This window comes from Bidens hawaiensis, unplaced genomic scaffold (genome assembly GCF_021521415.1).
Source record: "Bidens hawaiensis isolate Kalapana, Puna unplaced genomic scaffold, B.hawaiensis_p1.1 tig00037791_1, whole genome shotgun sequence".
Classification (NCBI taxonomy): Eukaryota; Viridiplantae; Streptophyta; class Magnoliopsida; order Asterales; family Asteraceae; genus Bidens; species Bidens hawaiensis.
The window spans coordinates 45,019-68,711 of record NW_027496620.1 but is presented as its reverse complement, the minus strand read 5'-3'; the positions used below and the strand labels follow the sequence as shown (position 1 = coordinate 68,711).

General features: G+C 31.4%; 1 protein-coding gene and 1 pseudogene across 2 annotated transcripts; both read right to left on the bottom strand.

The window, feature by feature from the left end:
* Nucleotides 1–8,264: 8,264 nt before the first annotated feature.
* Nucleotides 8,265–10,600, bottom strand: LOC143589752 (serine/threonine-protein kinase STY13-like). Its single transcript, XM_077070428.1, has 6 exons — nucleotides 10,212–10,600; nucleotides 9,964–10,096; nucleotides 9,674–9,869; nucleotides 9,471–9,595; nucleotides 9,233–9,391; nucleotides 8,265–8,694 (listed from the first exon to the last, which is right to left on the bottom strand). Exons 1-6 carry the CDS (start codon nucleotides 10,340–10,342, stop codon nucleotides 8,380–8,382), a joined length of 1,059 nt encoding a protein of 352 aa, XP_076926543.1. The 5' UTR covers nucleotides 10,343–10,600; the 3' UTR covers nucleotides 8,265–8,379.
* Nucleotides 10,601–13,768: 3,168 nt separating this feature from the next.
* Nucleotides 13,769–19,075, bottom strand: LOC143589741 (protein JOKA2-like; annotated as a pseudogene). Its single transcript, XR_013145341.1, has 7 exons — nucleotides 18,936–19,075; nucleotides 16,647–17,763; nucleotides 16,434–16,563; nucleotides 16,071–16,323; nucleotides 15,851–16,000; nucleotides 15,126–15,740; nucleotides 13,769–14,128 (listed from the first exon to the last, which is right to left on the bottom strand). The product of XR_013145341.1 is annotated as a protein JOKA2-like (transcript).
* Between the last annotated feature and the right edge of the window lie 4,618 nt (nucleotides 19,076–23,693).

The window sequence follows — 23,693 nt, the reverse complement described above, 5'->3', positions numbered from 1 at the left end:
TAATAAAATAAAATTATAATTAAATAGTTATAATACATTACCGTTTCTTATAATCAATCACTTCATACAAGTAATCATTGATCATCAACCTTGACACTTGGTTACCATAAGAGTTTTGAACATAAACATTTTCTGCCAAAATCATATAAACGTATGTAAAGTTAGAATTATTAACTATAAAGAATTTTAAGGATTAGAAATAAAATACTCAATGTATAATGATACCTCCATAGTACTTGACTTGTGCGAATTGGAGGACGATAATGAGATACTCCTCATTCGGGTTGTCAGAAACATATTTGACAAGTTGTTTAAGATAGTCATCCCATAAGGTGAGATAAATCGTTTTGCCACTGGTTCATCGAAAAGTAGAAGTTAACAAAAATGAATTATTTAATTATACATGATAATATATAAATTATTTACAAAACCTCAAATCAGCAAATTCCATGGTTCTTCGATTCTGGTGTTGTGCCTCTCGGAAGAATGAGTTTTTATTGTCGAAAAACTTACTGACATGATCGATTACATCTGAGAAATAATTTATAATGAGGAATGAAACAGATATTAAACGATCGTATTTAACTGTTGTAATATAATGTATTGAATTTAAAACGAAATTTAATTAAAATATGCAAAAAAGGATACCTATCGTTCCATTCTGAGTTACGTTCTTGGCTTTGATATCATCAAAGGTAGCAAACGACAATCCATAAATGTGACCTTTAAACTCATCACAAATCGAAAGTCGAGTTTCTGACGTGAAACAGAGCTTATGTGGGCTGTCAACTACACGGTATGTTGACAGATTTGCACCAAGGGAAGCTTTTCGCACAATCAATGAGCGATTCTCAGCAAGCCAAACATCATGTTTCGGTATGCAAGGTTTCCTTACATACGCCTGCATTCGATGACCCTGTTACAGTATTAATAAGACAAACATTATTGTATGCATATAATAAGAAAGAAATGAAAAAAATATAAACAATTATTGTATGCATATTTCTCATACCGTCTCATCTTGTAAGATCATTTCGATGGACCAGTCCTCTCCTGGTTTATTGTTGTCCTTCAAACGCCACAGTCCAAGTATACGAACCTTCAGTAAGCAATCGTTGTTCGAAACATCCAAAGAGTTGAACATGGTAAAGTTTTTTGCTTCCATCTTGCTGTGTAACAAAAACAAAATCAATGCAAAGATAAAAGAATCGGTAAATAAAATTTACATGAGTGAAAATAAATATTTATATGTATATTCGAAAATGAAAACCTTGAAAATGAAACAAATATGAAACGAAGACAAAGAAAGTGAGAACTGTGTGAATGTCTTCGTTATGGTTACATTATATATAGACACGGAGTATTTGTTACAAACTTGGAATTATTAACAAAAATAGGAAAGCTCTAAATACGGTTAATTGAAGGAGAATACAATCAGGGATTTATAAAAAATAATCCTAACAACTTGCCAAAATTTGATATTATTTGTAGAATGTACAACTTGCCAAAATTTTTAATAATTTGTAGAATGTAAATCTAAATAACATTTAGTAAACTTTTTGAATATATTGATAATAAAAATTCTAATACAAATATTCTAATACAAATAAAAATCATAACAACTTGCCAAAATTTGTCATAAGTTGACTAACGATTGAAATTTCGAATTTCAAAAGTTGATATAATTACTTACATTAACAAATCAGGGATTTATATAAAATAATAAATTCTAATACAAATATTCTAATACAAATAAAAATCATAACAACTTGCCAAAATTTGTCATAAGTTGACTAACAATTAGAAATTTCCAATTTAGTAAAACTCATTTAATATACTATGAATTAATATTTTCTTTGTAACAACTTTCCAAAATATTTAGAAAGTAAATACGGATTTAATTAAAAGGAATAAATAAACAGTAATAACTCATAGGTGATTACGAGTTCACAATTTGAAAATTAAGTTGACTAATAATTCAAATTTCAAATTTAAAAAATTGTTAGCTCTTATTAATGATAGTAATCAATAAAAATCAAAACTTAATATTACAAAAAATATAACATGTTATTCAGATATTCACAATGAAATATAATGTAATTGAAATGCAAATGGGCAATGACACATATAATGAAAACATTAATGTTAGATTATAAATATCAAATAACACTAAAAATTATGATTACCTATATACAATACTAACCTAGGTAATTTAATTACACATACATAAACTAATAATACAAAATACTAATCTGGTTTAATTAAACATACTATATTAGCAAGTATAATATATAATATACTTACCGGAAAATAAATCCCTTGACGACAGGGGAACCGTCTCCGAATATCTGAATAACAATGAATAATAACAAATAGTAAGGTTCATTACAAATACATCAACAAATATTACAAAATATAATACAAAATACTAAGTTACCGGAAAATAAAATCCAATTGACGGAACCGCAACAGTGTCTTTCAGATCTGATTAACAATAACCATGATGCGACGGCAAAGTATCCGAAGATCCGACGATCTGAATAACAATGAATAATAACAAATAGTAAGGTTCATTACAAATACATCAACGAATATTAGAAAGTATAATACAAAATACGAACTTACCGGAAAATAAAATCCAATTGACGGGACGACAACAATGTCTTTCAGATCTGATTAACAATAACCATGACGCGACGACAAAGTATCCGAACATCTGATCAAAAATAACCATGGATCTATTGAATAGCCGTGATAAGATCAATGATTATTTCGTTATTATAGCGTCTTAATAGCCGTGATTTTGAAGAAAACGAACTAAAAAATTCGTCGGAGGGACGGATAAATTGATTTCGTCGGAGGGACGGTTAAACTGAAGGATATTATCATAATACGATTGAACTGTAGATACTGGTTAAACTGATGGAAGATAATGGTAGAATGAAGAGAAAGGGGATCCAAGGAAAAAAAATTAATCGTAATATTGTAATTCATTTAAAGTATTTAATTAAATTAAATGCATTTAATGTATAAGGAAAATAATATGTTATTGATTTATTTTAATGATAAGAAAATTAGAGAAGTGAGGGATATTTTTGGAAGGAGAGGCTAACGTCCAATAGGAAGGGGCCATGTGGCACCAAACTCTATTGTTTTAATATATAGTAGGATGTGTTGTGTGTTACTTTGATTCGTTTGTGTTTGAACAAGAATCTTGTGCCGGGATTTATAGTATAAACTTGAGGATATTCTTGTTCATGAACGATGGTTGGATTGGATAAAGAAAATGTACATTTGCAACTCTATATCTATGATTTAACTAAAAAACATATACTTTTTTAAAAAATTGTTTACTTTTTAAAAACCTCTTACATTTGACTTCTTAGTCTCTATCTCTATATCTACGTTATATTCACAAACACTTGTTTTATTTTTAATTTTTTTCTTTTCATACACTCACAACAAAATATAGAGGTTAAGAGTTAAGTCTAAGCCAAAAGTTACAAAGACGTGCTTTAATATTCTATAAAAAAAATGTCTATTATAGAAGAACATAATGTAATGATTTTTTAATTGTTTTTTATATGTTTATTTCAGTGTAAATATTGGAAATCCAATTTGAATGCTTTAAACACTGCTAAATGCCTATCTAAAAGATGGTGCATAAACTACGAAAGAAGAATAAACTTGTCAAATAACGTGGCATTTTTTGTCACCTTGAGCCAATGTAGTGTATGCAACGACCCATTCAAACCAAATCTCATATTTTACCAATGTATATGGGTTGCTAATACCTGAACTACAAAATGACCCGATCATTCATCATCATTTACTTTTCATTCGATTTCTCATACCTGATTCAACATGCCGAAGACCTAACTCAAGGGATTAGCGGTAGTGTATCCAAAATACCCAACTAACCCGAAGCCTTTACCGACGAAAACCCGTATCACTCTAATAAATTTAACAAAGTTGGTGTCTTTTAATTGTTTTATTCAATCATATTCTTAACCATGTTGGTTTTCAGTTTGGTTTGGGCCCAAACGTAACCGGCCCGATACCGATCAGCTAGACTTGGCCTGGTCTTCTGTCTTTTAAGAATTTAGATTTAAGACGACACTTTAAAATATATTTCCAATAAACAATTTCTTATAATAAGATTTATAATATATATTTCAAGTCATTTTGGAAATAGCATACAAGTATAACTAGGTGGGTACCCGTGCGATGCAGCGGGTGTTTGAACATGTTAATCACGTACAAATATAAGTGTTTATGGTTCGGTTAAAACCTTGAAATCATTTAAATCAGTCATTTGTTTGACTTCTTTTTTCTTTTTCTTTTTTTACTTTCGGTTTGTTGGTCGGTTTCAAAATTTTCAAAACGTAGTGAACGGTTGGTTCGCAGTTTATATCGGCAACCGACCATATGATTCAGAAAAGACTGTAAATATTGAATGCAATTTAATCTTTTTTATTCTTAATTATTAGATATGTTTTGTAATATATATTATATATAGTTAAAATTTTATTTGAACATAATCTTTATATTAAAAATAACTTGGCTATACAACTTTAAATTAAACTAATTGCAATATGATTCCTTTTGTAATATTTGTTGTTATTATTTCACGATCTAGATCTTCAATTAATATTTACCATTTATGTGGCTAAAATTATCATTTTTTATTTATAATCATCTCAAGTATCATATTATGTTGGTTTTTAGTTAAAATTGATGGTACATTTAAATTATTAATTATTTTAAACTAAGTTTATTATTAAAGTTTAAACTGTGAAACCAAACTGGAACCAGGCCGTTAGTAACGATTCGGTTTCAACTTTCAATGGTTAAGTTTGGTTTTGGACGACAAAAAATCAGTATTAACGGTTGGACTCACAAGTTTAACTTAAAAACCATCAAAATCGACACTGAACACCCCTACGTAACATATTAATTTATTTGAAATGAAAAAAAATTACAACAATATCATATCCAAATTAAAGAGAATAAAATGCTCGTTTTTATGGTGCAATTTGTTTATAAAAATATTAACGTATGAAAAGGATATAGTCGTTTATAAATCATGGGTGAGAAGTTAGTTTACAAGTTAAATTAAAAACATAATATGGTTAAAGATGAGGGACCAAACTTGTAAGTTGAATGAATTATGTTTAAAAGACATGTTTACCCTTACTAACACATTTACTTCATGCTTTAAGTGTTGTAAATTACTTAAAAATGAGTGTCTTAATTTGCCCTTGTATGATGTATTATATATAGTACTAGACGGGTGCCCACGCGATGCGGCGGGAAACAAAAATTATAGTAATCATGTAACAATTGCGGATGTTCAAGGTTCGTTTGAATCCTTGAAAACGTTAGAACCAATCACCACTTTTGGTCAGTCGGTTTCCGAATGTTCAAACCATAGCAAAGAATTTGGTTTATGGTTTATACAGAAAATTGACCATATAAAACCGGATCATATGGTAAATTTATTATTGAAGTTCAATAAGTGAAACCAAACCATTAGTAACGATTCAGTTTAAAGTTTCAAGGGTTCAGTTTCGGTTCTTAATAACAAAAAATCAAACCAACGGTTTGGCTCACGGTATTACTTTGAAACCGTTAAAACCAAATTGTGAATACCCATACGTAATATGTTATTTTTTTTTATTTTAGAAATTATAGCAAAACCATACCCAAATTAAAGGCAATAAAATGCTCATTTTTATGGTGCATTTTTTTATAAAAAATATTAACGCATGAAAAAGTTATGGTCGTTAAAAAATCTTTGGTGGGAAGTTATTTACAATTATAATTAAAAGGTATGTATGTGTAAAGATAAATGTCCAAATAGTAACTATTTTTTAAAATTTACAAAAGTTGAGTAAAGTTGAGGGAATATAACTATTTCAAGACATATTTTGTAATGGACAAGTTTGTCCTTATCTTGCATGCTATATAAGATGTACATTAGCCATTAAAAATTATAAATTACTTAAAAATGGGTGTCTTAATTTACCCTTGTTTGGTGTATTATATATATATATATATATACATATATATATATATTTCAAGTCATTTTGGAAATAGCATACAAGTATAATAAAATTTTATCAAATTAAGTACTACTTTTTTTGAAGTTATAAAGTTGTCATGTTATTAAGCATACACCTATTTGTTATTTAAATCCGTATTTACTATATACAAGCTCTTTAAAGAATTTTAATTAAACAAGTTTGATTGGCACGAATTGTATATCAACCTTTCATGTGATTTGTCTTGTCAAATTATGATGTCTTTGGGAAACTAGAAACAATATGGTGCACGATGGGGGTGGGGGTAACTGTTGGAAACGTGGTGGAGAGTGTAAAAACGCTAAGTTTTCTTTAGATCAAAAGCAGGTCGGGAGGGCCTGATATTTCGTGGGCAAGTTGGAGTCGGTTTGTTTTGTAATAGCTGGGCGAATGTTTTTTTTTTGGTGTTTCCTGTGTTGGGTTTAGCAGCTTGCTAGGCTGGCCCAGGTGTTTTTGTTGTCTTTGTTGGTTAATAATATTTTCTTTTTGTTTGCCTTTTAAAAAAATAAAGAGAGAATATTAACCTTATATAATTCAAATTTAACAAGTTAGTGTAACAAAATTGTCTACATACATTTATGTCGATAAAAATAGCTACTAGATAGCCTGCACATATTAAGATTATGTTAGTAATCAAGAATACAACTTCTAATATATTAAAAATAGATTGAAGATATTCTAGAAAAAGAAAAACTAGTTATTTTTATAGTGTTAATCATATCATAAACTTTCAAAACACATGGAATCATCCTATTCAACCCCCCCCCCCCCCCCCCCCCCCCCCCCCACCACCACCCAAAAAAAAAAAACATTTTCTTCAATTGTTCCCCACATCCCCTATTTTCTTCATTCTTCCACAAAAACAGAGAGTGTTCTACTGAACCTGCTGACACAAGAAAAGAATATTGGTTTCTCCCATGCTCATCCCAGACTCCACTCTGTGTACTCTAATGAGTTTTATTAACTTTTATAAAGAGTAAATTAACACTCAATTAAGTCACCAAGAGCTCGTGACTACGATGGCTTGATGAATGTAAGAACTATGTTAAATAGTGTAAAATTACCTTCCGCCCTTTACTTATAAGACAAAGGGGGTGTTTGTTTGAGATTCCTTAGTTTTGCCTCCTTATAACTTACTAAAAGTTAAATAAAGTGTTTATGATTACTTAATGTGTGAGTTAAAAAGTTACATAAGTCACAAGTTGTGACTTATGACTTAAGAATAAATCGCAAGAAGGTAACATAAGGAGTCTTAAAAACACCCAAAGAGGAAACTAAAAAAACAATGTTACATAACTTAACAGAATATTTTAATGTTTAATGTTTATCCATTCCTCAAAAAAAGTCGTAACGCATTGATGAATGCTTTGATACTTTAAAACGAACTTTATAGTTTAGAATAATTTGTTTCGTGCATGTAATTTATACTTGTTTAATTTGTAAAAGGTTTCAACTTTCATGTCTTTAATCCGGCATCCGCCCCATGTTAGCTTTGCTTGCTTTATCAATATCACGAGGGTTTTTTTTTATTTTTAAGTAACAATTTTTTAAATATAACAAGTGCTGGTTATTTTTTAAATAAAACTCATACAGTCTTTTAACTCTACTTTTAAATTACATATTTTTTTTGCAATCATGTGATTTAAATCCTCACTATTTGAAAAGACAAATTCTTATTCAATACTTTGATATACTGGCATAACATAGCGGGTTTAGGTATAGTAACATATAAAAGATACCTATATATTTAAATATTTAAAATTACTAGAATTTTTTTGTAACTTTCTAGTTAAATTTAAAAATCCATAAAACTTTGACATATATATTTATAAATTATATGATAAATACAATATTAGATACAAGTAAGCAGTAAAACGAACAAGTCGAGTTGGTTGGTTAATGAGCCGATACAGGTTCGGGTTAAAACAAGTCGTGTTAGAAAAATATGAACTTGGTTCGTATGAAAATGTATTAACATCTTAATGAACATAAGTTGAAACATGTCGTTTTAGAAAAAAAAAACATTTGTTAATTTGTTTCATTACATGTTTGAAATACATGTGAAGTGTGACAATGTAAGGTTACATTGGTTAATGAATGATCTGACATCTGAGAGTCTGATTATAGTATAAGATGGTAAATTGCATAAGGGAATAATAATATTAATAATATATAATATCTACATCAGATGAACATATCTCAATATACAAGATGATAAATATAGCATTTTCCTTAGAAAAACACTACACACTTTAAAAAAAAATACAAGTTTTCATTTCACCTTGTGACATGTCCATTAATAGCATTGGTTAAAGCAGAAAAAGAAGCCTTTTGGCTTGTGTTCCATTTCACTTCTTGGTGTATCCCCTGTATAATTACAAACCGCCATTAACGCGCTTGTACCAGGTGATTCAGGAGACATTGGAGCGTTTTCAGCTGCGAAAAGCCTAGATGGAATCACGGGTTTTGAAGGCGTAATATTTGATAAATAGTTTAACAACATTTGTATTATCTGACTGAAGTTCGGTCTAGCATCCGGATCCTCCATCCAACATGAACTCAATATCATTGCTAGATCTTCTGGTAGATCATCCAAACTTGGTCTCACATTCTAAACCATGAAGTTATTATTATTATTAAGTATCATATATCATAGCTTTAATATGATTAAATTGTGATTTTCGTCCATGTGGTTTGTCCAAATCCGCGGTTTTAGTCCAATAGTTTCAAATTTGCGATTTTCGTCCCTGTGATTTCATTTCACTTGCAATTAAACCCGACCACACTAATCCCATTAAGTCTGGTCGTTAAACCTATCAGTGTGTCCTTCACGTGAGGGGCAATTTTGTCCTTTTTTTTCTCAAATACACCCATGTCCTAATTTGCAAGCCCCCTCACGTGAGTGGCCGGGGTGTATTTAAGAAAAAAAAGGACAAAATTGCCCCTCACATGAAGGACATGCTGATAGGTTTAACGGCGGGTTAGTGGGGTTGGGTTTAATTGAAGGTAAAATGAAACCACATGGACGAAAATCATAAATTTAAAACTATCGGACTAAAACCGCAAATTTGAATAAACCACAGGATAAAAACTGCAGTTCACTCCTTTAGTATTATGCCCTTTATGAGATAAGGATATTATTATTTTACCTTGAAGGCTGCAGCATATGCAGCTTGTAGATTAGACATGCCTTCAAATGGTAACTTATTGTGTAAAAGTTCCCATAATACAATGGCAAAACTATAAGCATCTACTTTTTGGTTGTAATGTTTCTTTTCTCCTTGCCTTAGTGTGACAGTACTGTATAACTATTTAAAAAAACAAATCAAAAGTTCAAAATCTCATCTTTGATCTAAAAAAATTAAGAAAAATTAATCGTGTATTTACCTCGGGAGCCATCCAACGATAAGTTCCGGTTTCAGCTGTCATCATCTCTGTCACTGTCTCTTCTCTAGCTAATCCAAAGTCAACAAGTTTAAGTGTTCTTTGATCTTTAGTCAAGACCAAGTTTTCTACAAAATATTAGAAGTTCAAAGTTAATTTCTACTTATTAAAGAACTTAATATTTTAATTTTGGGAAAAAAAATTACCCGGTTTTAGATCTCGGTGAATAATCCCATGAGAGTGCAAGCATTCCATTGCACGAGCAATATCGAGTGCAAAACCAATAGCAACATGCAAATCTAAGTTACCAGGACGTTTATTTAACATATATTTACGCAACGATCCACCTGTTAAAATCTCGGTAACAATAACCATCATAGGCTCTTTACATGCCCCTATAAACTGTTTACACAAACATAACAAAGATACCAATTTGTTAAATTCTACTCTTTAACATTGATTAATATTAATCTCAAGTTAACCATAAAGATCAAACCTTTGCAAGATTCTTGTGTTGAACTCTAGACCATGTTGCAACTTCTCTCATGAACCGTGCTTCCCTTTTAGTAATTTCTTCCGGCGTGTCACCTCTATGAACGATTTTAATCGCGACATTTTGGTTTTTGTATCTTGAAAAAAAAAACCATTTGCTCATAAGTTTCTTAACAATATGTAATGTAAATCAAGAATCAAGATTCATAAAAAAAATAAATAAATAAATAAAAAGATTGAATTTTTACTTACTTTCCTTCATAAACTTTAGCATGGGCTCCTTCACCAATTCTTGGCCCAACAAAAAGATGTTGAGGATCAATCAACCATTTGGGATCAAATCTATACTCATCAAATGAAGCAAAACTATCCCTACTTCCCATACTTTTAGATACACAAAATATAAAGTCAACTTCAAGACAATAGTTTCATAAGCATATTATTAATATAGGCATCATGTAACCTTGAGTTATATACTTATATTCACTTAGGAGACACTTTTCTCTCTCTAAATGGTTAAATAAATGCCACATGGGATGATGTAACCAAAGGCCAAAGGACACTATTGTACTTTATTGTACTCAAAAGATGGCAAGATTCAAGATCATTCATTATCAACCAATGAAGCAAGATTAGATCCAACATTTGGGGATACATGATATAATTAAAACTACTAAAAACAATTTTTTGATTTTTTTTATGAAAAAAATTCATTTTTTTGGTTTCTTTAAAGTTTTATTTATTGTTAAAAATGTATTTTATATATATTTTTTTAGAAAAAAAAGATAGGAAGCAAGTGATGATGGGGGGTTACATGAATTGTTGATGAGGAGACAAAATCATTAATGAGGTTGGGTGATTGTCTTAATGAGGTGAGAAAACAACAAAACAAGGCATGAGAGAGGCAAATTTTTTAATTTTGTTTTTGGGTAAATAGTGCAATAAATGAATAAAATAAAAAAAGTTGCACATGGAAACTGATCCCTTTAACATGTGGGAGGAGATGGAATGGAGACTTTAGATCATGCCCCCAATATAGGTTTATTTTGTAAAAAATGAAAACTATCTTTAGTTTTCTTAATTTAGTACTATAGTGAATGATGCATAACATGTCAAGGTAATTGTTGAGTTGTTTGTGAAACATTGGGAACACAAAAAGTGCATGGAAATGCGCACAAACGGTTTTGAATTGGTTGGATTTGCGGAATTCATGATCTGTTATCAAACGGTGTTGGTCAAGTTGCGAGTTGTTTGGTCTATGTAAGATTAATGATAAAATTAGTTTAGGTCTTGTAATTGTATAGATAAATGTATGATAGATTGGTAGAATTCTTTTATTTTTTGTTTTTTAGTATGTGGTCCAAATAATTGTTAACTAATCACATAATGTACAAAATTTGAGATTTTCTTCAACTACTTGTTGAGTTGGATGTAAAATTTTGTTATTATAGACATGATTTTGGATTTTGATATTTCCATTCTCATGCTTAAAATGGTCACGTCATACAATCACAAGTAAAAGGACTACTAGGATATTCAACTCAACCTTTCAAAAGAATTGAAAGTTAAAACGAAATATATTTAAAATTGAAACTTTTTTAAAAAAATATAGAAGTCGCGCGATTTTGATGATGAAAGAATAATGTTTGGTTTGTACGTTTGTTAAAAAGAAAAATTTGTTATGGATTGATTGTGGCGATCGAAACAATAGTAACGTCAGGGTTCAGGTTGGTCGGAATCCATGTTATGTTTAGTGGGAAAAATGCCCTACCTACTAAATTGTAACATGTAAAAGAGTCTGACACATAAGTGTTACCAAGGTATATAGAAAAAATATTTAGTACCATCATTCATGGTGAACATGATTGTGGATTCAAAAGTAGTGATTGACGGTGTGTGAATTAATTGTTTTGAAAAAAGGTAACTTGTAGCTCATGTATGTAGGAAAAGCTCATAACATCATATTATAGAATCATGTCCCTTATAAGCGATTTACCTTCTATGGGTGGATTACATCATAACCGCTCACACGGTGAACATATGGTGGTTCTAGTAAATTATTGTGGGTTGATTACTTTTTTCGTTAACCATCCTTATATTTTTGTCATTACTTTAACGTAACGCGTCTATTTACTATTCTTTGGTATTTTCATATCTTTTGACGTTTTAAAGTATACTTGGAACAACAATATCTACTAAGATTGTGCTGTATATATCATGTACAGTAACCTTTCGAATGACAGTTTTCGATTATGAGATTTGATAAAAGTCAAGTGTCTAGACAAGGTTCAATCACGGGTAAGTACATGTTTATGGCCTCACTACAATTCTTTTGTGATGTTTGCTTATTTAGTTTGCTTTGGTAACCATTGGTGAAGGATTTGCCAAGCTTCAAGCTCATGTTTAATCGTACGAAACAAAAGGTCAATTATTGATAGGTTTTACTATCATACATTCATACCCTATTGAAATTATTATTATTATTATTATTTAACATAAAGCCACAAGAAATTGCAACTCTATAGTTGACTATGTCACGGGACTTATCTTCTTGTTATACCCCACCAAGTGTGAAAATCCATCCAACTATTGATGATTACGTGATTATTGAACTCGTATTTTTAGGTGTATTGGTTTTTATTAATCATAAATATCATCTTTTGGTTGTGTCAGTTTCAACTAACGAATTGACTGATAACGATCTCACAATTTATCATATTTGTTTCCAACGGTGTACGACTAATAGAATGTTTACGTCGTTAGTTGCATGTTTCCGGAAAAACACTTGTGATTGGACAAGTCACATTTTTTTTTCTGGGTAACTCAACCTGAACACCACCAACTGATCCGGATGATGGTTCCAGGGTTTCGGCGACCTTAATAACTGAGACTTTTACAAGACAAAGGTTCATAAAGGTCCGATATAAGGTTACAAAGATGTTTGGAACGAAAATATTAGTTTTTCGGAAAAAAAATGTGAGGATTTCAGCCAAAAATGTTTTCCGGCGCCTTGCAACCAACTGCATTAGCATTCTGTTAACCACTTACCCGTTGAGAACAAATTATAAAATTGTGAGATCATTATAAGCCAATTAACGGTTATAAGCCAATTCGTTAATTTGGACCACCATCAACCTAAATATGATAGTTGAAATTCACTATAAAACTTTCATACTGTTTTAATTACACTCCCATCCTATTCACCATACAAGATATATATAAAATATAAAGTTTTTTAAGACAATACATGATTTCAAAATTCACCATAAGTGAACAAACAACCAGATATGGATGTGCACCGTTCGGTTTTAGTTTGGTTTTGAGCTAAAACAGAAACTTCAGTTATTGTCATTTGAGCTTAAAAATTTTAAGTCATAAAAAGAAGTTGAAAATAATGAATTCACTTATAATAAGTTTGTTAACTATTAACTAACTAATTATTATACATTTGACCAAAAATATTTGGGTTACATATTAAATTCTTACAAATTACTTAAAATAAATAGCAAAAAATTAATTAAATTATTATAAATTACTTAAAATAAAAAGTAAAAAAATAAAATCTAAAAATTCGGGTTGGTTCGGTTTTTATTACATTAAAAAACATAAAACCAGAATATTGGGTTCTGGTTCAGTACGGTTATTTCAGGTTTCAGATAAATAGATATATATTTTAATTAATGTTGATAAGTTAACAAGTAATTAGTAATGACTAAATTGGCACAGATGAACCCTAGATTGTGATAAAAGGAAACTAACACAAAACAATAATTCAAGATATAAATATGAAGATATATAGAAAACAGATAAGAGAAACAAAGACAATAAATTATATTACATAAAGTTATGCAAACAGCATCATAGTTCTTAAACCACCACCACATTAATATTAGCCACAGCATCAACCCAACAGAGTTATGCATCATTATTCACACACTCACACAAACCACGAGCTCGAACCAGGTAACTACACCCACGCACCACAGGCTCGAACCAGATAACAACACTCACACTTTATTTAGATATTAGATAATATGCTTCCATTGTTCAGATCCACATGAGTACTCAGATTAAGCGTGCTCTCCGTTGATCAGATCCATGACCACGCGCTTAATACTCCCATTGTTCTTCTTCAGCAGCCTCCTGTTGGCTTCCTCATCTGTAAAACCCTAATCAACCACCACTAGTCAATAAACATCACAAGCATTTAAACTTTAAAACATGCATATAACCAGATAGGGATTTGCACGGTTCGGTTTTAGTTCGGTTTTGAGCTAAAACAGAAACTTTGGTTTCTGGATTTTTGAAACCGTTTGGTTTCGGTTTATTGCCATTTGAGCTTAAAATTTTTAGGCCCTAAAAAAAAGTTGAAAATAATGAATTCACGTATAAATAATTTTGTTAATTAGTATCTAATTAATTATTATACATTTGAGTTACATATTTATTAAATTCTTAAAACCAGATAGGGAAGTGGACGATTCGATTTTAGTTCGGTTTTGAGCTAAAACAGAAACTTCAGTTTTTGGATTTTCGAAACCATCTAGTTTCGGTTATTGCCATTTGAGCTTAAAAAATTTAGGCAATAAAAATTAGTTGAAAATAATGAATTCACGTATAAATAATTTTGTTAATTGGTATCTAATTAATTATAATACATTTAGGTTACATATTTATTAAATTCTTATATATTATTAAATAGAAAGTAGAAAAAAATCTAAAAAATCTAAATAGTTCTGATAAAAACCACCAGATAGGGATGTGCACCGTTCGGTTTTTTTAGCTAAAACAGAAACTTAGGGTTTTAGATTTTTGAAACCGATCGGTTTTGGTTTTTGCCATTTGAGCTTAAAAATTTTAGGCCATACAAAATAAAGTTAAAAAATAATGAATTCACATATAAATAATTTTCTTAATTATTAAGTGATTAATTATTATACATTTGACTAAAAATATTTGGGTTACATATTTATTAAATTCTTATAATTACTTAATATAAAAAGTAAAAAAAAATATCTAAATATTCGGTTTGGTTCAGTTTTTAGTTTTTTACTACATTACAAATACATGAAACCAAACCATTGGATTTTGTTTCAGCACGGTTATTTCGGTTTGGAAATTTCAGGTTTTCGGTTTCAGATAGATATATAGATATTAGAGACTAACCATTTCCTGCAGCTCATCAAGCATTGGATCCCACTCCGAAACACCACAAAGCTCATCAACCGATTTCTCCAGATCATAATTATTCATCCTCAAGATCTCCGAGTTCAAATGCAGCTGCTTGAATCCCATCTCTTCCAGCTCCTTTACAAGAGCATGCTCCTGTTCAGCACTCACCACCTGCTTGCCAGAACCCGATGGCTTCACCGCCGCCACTGTGGGCGGTGATGATGGTGCGCCACTGGCGATAGCAGACGGCATTACAGAAAAGTCCACCTTAGTGTCCAATCCTACTGTAGTAGGATACAAACCTGTTGGTCCCACTGTAGGAATAAAACCCGAAGAGATATCAGTCACTGGGGGAGCGGATGAAGTAGACGCAGTGTTCAAACCGCCATTATTAATGATCAGTGAGTCATTAATCGGGAAAGTCGTATCATCATCATAAGGTATCGGATCAACAAACATATTTCCAGGACCAGTGACATCAATGGTACTATTTCCAGAAAGGATGTTATCCATTAAAGGATCCTGATTAACTACTTCGTAGTCCCCCACGGTAGGTGGCAGATTTAGATTGATCGAGGTTTCACCCAAATCCTTCATAGAAGCATCAACCTGCGAAAACATAAGAACAATAAACAAAATCAGTAACTAATACGATAATATCCAAACATTAATATAATTAATAATTAATATAAATATATAATTCAATTAAAATTAATTACCTGGATTAAGACCCAAACACGTTGACCAAACTTCTGTCTTGATGGTGACGCCATCCGCCAGTAAGAGACATATCGACCTGGACGTTCCGGGGCAGTAAAGTCAACTGCAATGTCAAGCTCCTTGTCCACAGGCAAACCATCCACCAGGATCTGACAAAAGATGAAAGTTAACGGGCGAGTTCTGAAATTTTTTCAAACCAGGAGTGACAAGACTACAAACCTCAACATCTGCATAATCTAAATCGCTTAACCGATCTCCTCCAATCCACTGAAGCTGTGAGCCATGGGGCCAGATGACAGTCCCATTGTTCCTCAAACCTCCATATTTTGGTGAATGCAGTGAATGGAGCCATGGTGGTTCCATCAAGAACATTAACATCAAGTATGAATCGGCTATCGAGCTTTGACCGATGAAGCTTTGACCCAGGAGCCCGCATGGCATGTCGTAGCGTTGGAGGTGGAATAAAGAAAGACTGTAAAGGCATAAAACAAACATCAGCTAATAGATTAATATCATCAAATTAAATCACATCATAAATAGTTATAAGTTATGTCAAATACAACTCATCTCAAAACTACATACAGGATCATAGAATCCCTTGAAGGGCATATGATGACGCCTAGAACTAGTTGTTGGGCGATCAATTCTAATGTAGTCGGCTACACTTCCCATTCCCGCAAAGCAAACGTTGCAAAGGTCATAATTGTCTTTCCTGCAACAAAAATATAAGTTTAAAAAAAGCATACTTATTACTTGTGTACATGTTTGCAAGATCGAAAGTTTAACTTCACTTACACTTTTGACTTGAACCGAGGTCCAGTTATGGGATGAACTCCACAGCCGTCACAACGAACACCCATATGAAAAATAGTGCCTATGCCATTATTAACAAGACCGTGTCTCTTCCAATGATGGCCGCGAGAATGCCGATGATGCCCCGGTGAAACAGTCTCATTCGTTAATGGAGACCCGATAAATGGCCATTTATTAGTTTCATTCCACATCCCCTGAGTCCAGGCTGAAGAGCTGCCAGAATCATTATTTTTGTTGACTTGTTCAACATATGGAGGATACAAAACCAGGCTTCAACGGTGCTATCGAAGATCCACTGGTGATGTCATCTTTCTTCTCAGAGGCAGAATCTTTCTTTTTCTCAGCACCATCAGTAATGTTCTTGTTTTTGCTAGTAGACCCTTCACCGACGCTCTTTGTTGAGTTAAGAGGAGCCTGAAAAGATTCATTCTCAATGTAAGGAACATTAAGATCCACGCCTCGTGGAAGCACACTTTCAGTCGCCTTCTGAACCTGCTTTTCTTTCTTCTTTGAGTTTGAACTTTCAGCTGCAGGGTTCACCTGAACCTTACCGTCCACAGTAGATGGTTCAGGATTCACATTTGGTGGACCAGCAGTAGGAGGGTTCGCCCTCTGGATAGCCAGCTGGCTCAAGTACAAAGCCCTCATCTTGTCTACAAGCTCAGCAACAGCTGGAGGAGCAGAAGATGTGGCTTTAGACGCCAAATCTTGCGGTAGCTTCGCAAGAACTTCACGAAGCGGCTCAGGAACAGATTTCAAAATCTCAGAAACACCAGAGTTCAAAGCTTGAAACGGAAGCGGGTTCGGTGATCTCAGAGGAGTAGAATTCCCACTTGATCCATTAGAATCGCTACCGTTCAAGTTCACAGTAATCCTCACTGGATTAAGAGATTGTTTAACAACATCATGAATGAAGATCATCATCATCAGCAAGAGTAACTACATCACCATCTTCATCAACATAAGTCATAGTAAACTCGACATCAGAGCCAAAGCTGAAGAGCATGCGAATCTTCTCCCTCAGCTGAACAATGTCAAGACCAAGCTTCTTGCCACTGACAGAAGCGTTAAAGCGCCGGAGTGTTTCCCCAAACTTAACCTGCAAAATCACCACATGTTTATCAGAATTCCTTCAACAGAAAGTTGAATTTAAACAAAAAATCACACAAAATTAGAAGTGTAAATGAGCCAATTCGGTCGCAAGCTACTCAAAAATGGCTAAAAACCTCAAATCAAGCCGAGCTTAAACAATCTTGAGCCTAAATATAAGCTTGTTTAACAAAAAAGCCTGAGCTCGAGCTTCACTCATCTAGCTCAAGCCGGCTCACAAAAATAAAAGTCTTCTCAAGCCGACCTTAGATGAACTCCAGCCTAAAAATAAGCTTGTTTGATAAACAAGCCAGCTCGCAAGACTTAACAAGCATGTTATTTGTATAAGCATTTTATTTGTATAACTTTTAATTTTATATACATTTACTTAATAAGAACTATTATACATAAAACTTTAACGACTAAAATAACTAACTAATACATAATATGTTATATATAAAATTACATATAAAGAATAGGGGGAAGTTAACGTACAAATTAAATTAACATGCTAACTGTAAGTGAGAATCAACTCATCAAGTAGTGTAATTATATAACAAGTAGTGTATTTATGTAATTAAACTATGCTATAATTACATTATTACACTATAGTTACACTATATTGTATACATAATATAATTTACTTTATTCTTACACTTAATTTAATTTGTATTTTACATATAAAATAATTATAATTATAATTATAATTATAAATATATATATATATAAATTATATATAAATAATAAGCAAGCCAAGCTCATATCGGCTCGTTTACACCCTTACACAAAAAACACTTAAAATCACCTAATAAACAAAAATTACATTCCAATTTTACTCTTTTCGAGTCGCGAAAGCAAGAAAACACCTATCAATTCTTCGACTCATATATCAATTGGTTATAAATTTATAATCCTAAACAAAAGTTACACTAACGCATAAAAATGAAAACTTAATACAATAATTAAAGCAGAAATTAGGTTTTAGCAGTATAACAATACTTATCAAAAGTAAGACAACAAAAGCCCTAATCCTAGCTTCAACAACAATAATAATAATAATCTAGAAACATAATTAATCAAACAAATTACACCACAAGATATAACACAATAATAAACCTAACATCAACAACACGATCGTACCGAAATGAAAACAATAAACAGCATGAAAACGAACAAACGAACCTTGATTACAATTGACGAAGACGCCATAGTGAACAACAGCAATTCGTTAAACGATTATTATCTTAAGAAAATATTAATTAGAAAACGAATCGTTACGCGTAGCCGTGAGCCGCGAAGCGATTAGCAATAGCGAGTGAGGTGTTATTTGTTATGGTTATGAAATGAAATGAAATGAGGTGAAGACAAGAGGTATATATAAAGAGTTTGTCTTGTTATGTAATAATAATAATATAATAGTAATGATAATAATATCTTATTGTAATAATTATATCTTGGCTTGGCTTGGCTTGGCTTGGCTTGGCTTGGCTTGGCTTATCTTTCTTCCAAAGAAAGCTTTGTGCACTAAGAAAACCAATTTTCGTTTTTTTCTATTTATATTTAATATAATTGGATGAGAATTAATTGTTTTGTTTACTTTGTGTACATGGTGTCTTGTTGGCCAAGTCGATTATCCACTTTGGGTTTGTTATTTGTAGGGTCCTGCTGAGACACCTGACACCCCTCTATACGTCTTGTATAAGATTATTATACGGGTGTTGGTGGGTTTTTTTTAGCAAACACGGTGGTGTCCCTAAAATGCCCATATTTATAAGTAGTTTTTTATCTGTCATGTTACGAAAGCGAGCTGACGTGAATTTCTTTGTTGATTATATTCGTTACGGTACTCCGGTTGGTAGAAGATTACGATGGTGGGTTGATATGAAGTTGTTCGGTGTTTGTTGTGTTCGTTGCTGTACAAGGTGTGAAACAAAATATTTTTGCATGTACCATTGTGATATCATGCAGACTCTGATATTTATCTTATATGTAATAATAGGCAATTAGTTATCTCCATTAATGTCATTTCCACTTTGGTGGGGTAGTAAGATAGTTAGGGTATAAGATTTAGCTCATGATAGATAAGTTATCGACAACAAAGAAGCATCGGCATGCGACGTTTTTTCAGGTTTGCAAGGGAAGGTCAATACACGGATAATTTGGCTAGTTATATTTATGCCACAACTATTGAGTGGCGTGATTACACTGAAAGATGGGAAAAACTACTAATCGAGTCAAGGATTTGGGAAAGTCAAGAACATATTGTTTCTGTGTGCTCATGGTACCGGTGATTACACAATGTTTATTGGATAAACTCTTGTTTGAAGGTTACATTAGGAACAATCAAAGTTAATTATTATTCTTATTACATACTTAATTCAACTTGGTGAGAGATTTAGCTAATTTATTAGACCTAAAGATTGAAATTGCCAAACAAGCAAACTTGTATAAATAAACGGACTTCTTCCAAATTCAAACCGACGTGCCATTTTTAATGTGTCTTCGCCTAACGACAAGATCATGTAGTTAATGTAGCAACCGATCTTCACATTTAATACGCCGTATAATATATAATATAACTATTATTAGTAATATTCATATTTTATGGCTAATTGTGACATTCGTCAATTTCGGGTCACTTTTGTTATGTAAACCCGACCGTTTGTAACCCGAACATTTCAAATATATAAAATATTGGATCTTGTCATTTAAAATATATAAAATATTGTTTTTTTTATATTATGCATTGTTTGACCATTTAAACATACCCATTTTTATGCAAACCATAAAATAATCTTTATACCCAACCCTTCACTCCTTCCCTATATATACACACCCATCTTCTTCATTTTACTCTTGCTACATCTCCAAAAAAACTCTTTCAAACTCCATAGATTCAAGGTTGTTATTTCTTATGTATTTTTGAAGTTTTGACTTCTCAAGTCAAACTAACTATAGTCTTTCATTCTAACTTGTTCATCTAACATTACTAACTCTTGAATATGGTGGTACAACATATATATAATACACACCCCTTGTTTCCTTTATTTGTTACTTCATCGACTTTGGTTGGTTAAGTTTCGAATGTCATAAGGCAAGGCTTCATGGAGGACTTCGTGTTCTTGATATATATTTGCACACACATAACTTATTATACATATCACTTATGACTAACTTCTAACCCTTTAGTTTGTTCATCTTATTTACAAGTTCCATGGTGTGGGTTTGTATAAGACTAACCTCGGTTTAACCGAAACTAGTCCAAACCGGAAACCGAACTTTTGTTTACTAGTTTTGTTAAAATAGTTGTTTAAACATGTTTATTGCTAGATTTGAGTTTCAAAAATCATTTTTACAAGTTCTTTGATATTAAGCATATGGAATCCATCTATGAACTCGTTGGGAGATGGAAACCGAACTAAACTGAAACTTTTGCTTAAAAGACTTGTAGTTAACTTTTTTTGTTGTAAAATTTAAGTTTTCTTCATTTATAAACCAATATACAAGTTCTATGATATTTGGGCATGTAGAAACCATCTATGAACTATTTGTGAGATGGAGACCGAACTATACCGACTTTTACTCGCTTAAGACACACAAGTGTGTTTTTAGTTATCAAGACTTGTATATTTCTTTAAAAAATAGTTTACAAACTGATTTTAATTATTTTTCTTAAGTACTTGGAATAGTTGGATCCAACTTGATCTCATAACATAGTTTGGACCGACAAAACCGAACACTCGCTTAACGTGCGTTGTTAGTTCTAAACAATAGATCTACGTACTTGGTTAAGTGTTAGTATGTTTTAATGAGTTATCTCATAACAATTAATATTTTGGAAAGTTGACTTTGGGTTCGACCATTTGTCAAGACCCGAACCGACAACCCGAACACTCGTTAAAAACCCGTTTTAGTATCTTTAGCCTAATGGAACTTGCATTTTAGCATTTTCCCCACCTTATTACTTAACATTGGTTAAGTAAATATTAAAGTTAGATACTTTAACCCGGTTTTGAGCAAACTTACATTTTTTAAAAGGGTTATTATTATAAATAGTTACATTTTAAACCTTGAACTTTAATTGATTAGTTTTTGCAACAATTATTTTATTTAAAGACCTTCAAGACAACCTTTCTAAATCCAAGACTTTCTTTTATTTAGGCTTCATACGTTAAACTCGTCGTTCCGGCAAATCTCCAAATAATCAATCTTTCAAGTTTATTACTTGAACGTGAGTAACTTCATACCTCGTTTTCTATCTTTTATTTTGGGGGTGACATTTCAACTTATCTAAACTAAATGTTTTATACTTGGGTCTTAAACCACAAACGTTGTTGTATACCTTACTTGAATAATTGCTCGATTTGGTGTTCTATGCTTATTTGACTATGTGTTTATCGCTTTTGAATGGTGGAACTATAAATCCTAGACCATTTGGCAACCCCTCATGGCAAGGTGTCGTTAACGTAATGCAATTAACGATAACTATAAAATCCTAAACTATTTGGCAACCCCTTATAGTTGGGTGTCGCTAACTATTTATCCAAGTTTATAGCTATTATTTATTGTTTTGTATACTAGTTTTGTGGCTTTTCATACTATATATCTATTGTTCAAACTTATGAATTGCTCACCAACCTTTGTGTTGATAAACTTTATTTTATGAAATGTTACAGGTTTGCATCTAGGTTGATTATGGAGTTCGGTGAAGAAAACATCACAAATACCGTTAGGATATTAGCAAAAATGAACAATATTTGATTTGCTATATTTTGTTATATTTTGTTGTATTTGAGTTATGAATATTTGGTTATGTGACATTTTCGATGTTGTGAAATGAAATGAGTTTGTTAAATATTGTCGCTTTAAATAGTGTCATGCGCTTATGAGCAATCGTTGCACCCCGGCATGTTCCGCCGCCTTTGGTCGGGGTGTGACACTAATTATGATTAGATTTTTTTTGAACGACAAATTTTAGATTCTCTAACCCGACTTATAAATTTACTCGTTTTTATGATAACCACATGACTAGAACCTTATCCGGCTTCTTGATATCACTAAGTCAAATACTCCTTTGGTTAACATCTAACTATCTATCTACACTATTAAAATTTAAAACAAAACATATTGTTCACGTAGCACCATACTAGCTTGTCCACATAGGAAGCCACACAAATTATTATTATTTATAATATCTCCACTTAATTTATTATTAATTAAATTCAATAATCACTTAATTGACTTTTATTATTCAATTTATTTCCTTTTGATTTTAAACTCTATTTTTATTATTATAACTCAAAGTTAAAATATGTAAATGACATTCTTAATTATGATAACTAACTAACGTTTTATTTTAAAAAAATAATAAAACAAAAAATAAGCATTGAAATTATTGCAAAAAATTATGAAATCATTTTTTTGCATTATAACAAGATTTCCGATAGCGAATGATAGTTATTAAAACAAGATATAATGTTCCACATTTTAGATGATTCCTTATTTTATTTTTCGTATATATTATTCATGATCTTGCTGATTTGTTTTTTAAATCAAGCATTAAGTTTTTTTTTTGTTTTTCAAATAAAGTTTGTCACCGGTTAATTTTAATTAAGCTTTGTTAAATACATGAGAATCGAATTAAAGCTAACATTTTCAAGTAGTGGATTTTCTTATTTCAAACGCTCCTTTAGTTTTTAAGTAATATAGATGTAATTTTATTAAAAAAAAGTTATTAACTTGGATGGTTTTTAATAAACATGCCTATCTAAATGGTATTTTAAATATTATTTTATAGTTTAAAGTTATCAACAGTGGATTTTTAGTGTTAATGACAAATGATAAAATAATTGTTTCATGAATATGTATTTTGTAATACTTATAACTTAAAAAAATCGTTACTTACAAACTGTTAGGTTTTTAACTTATAAAATTTATGTT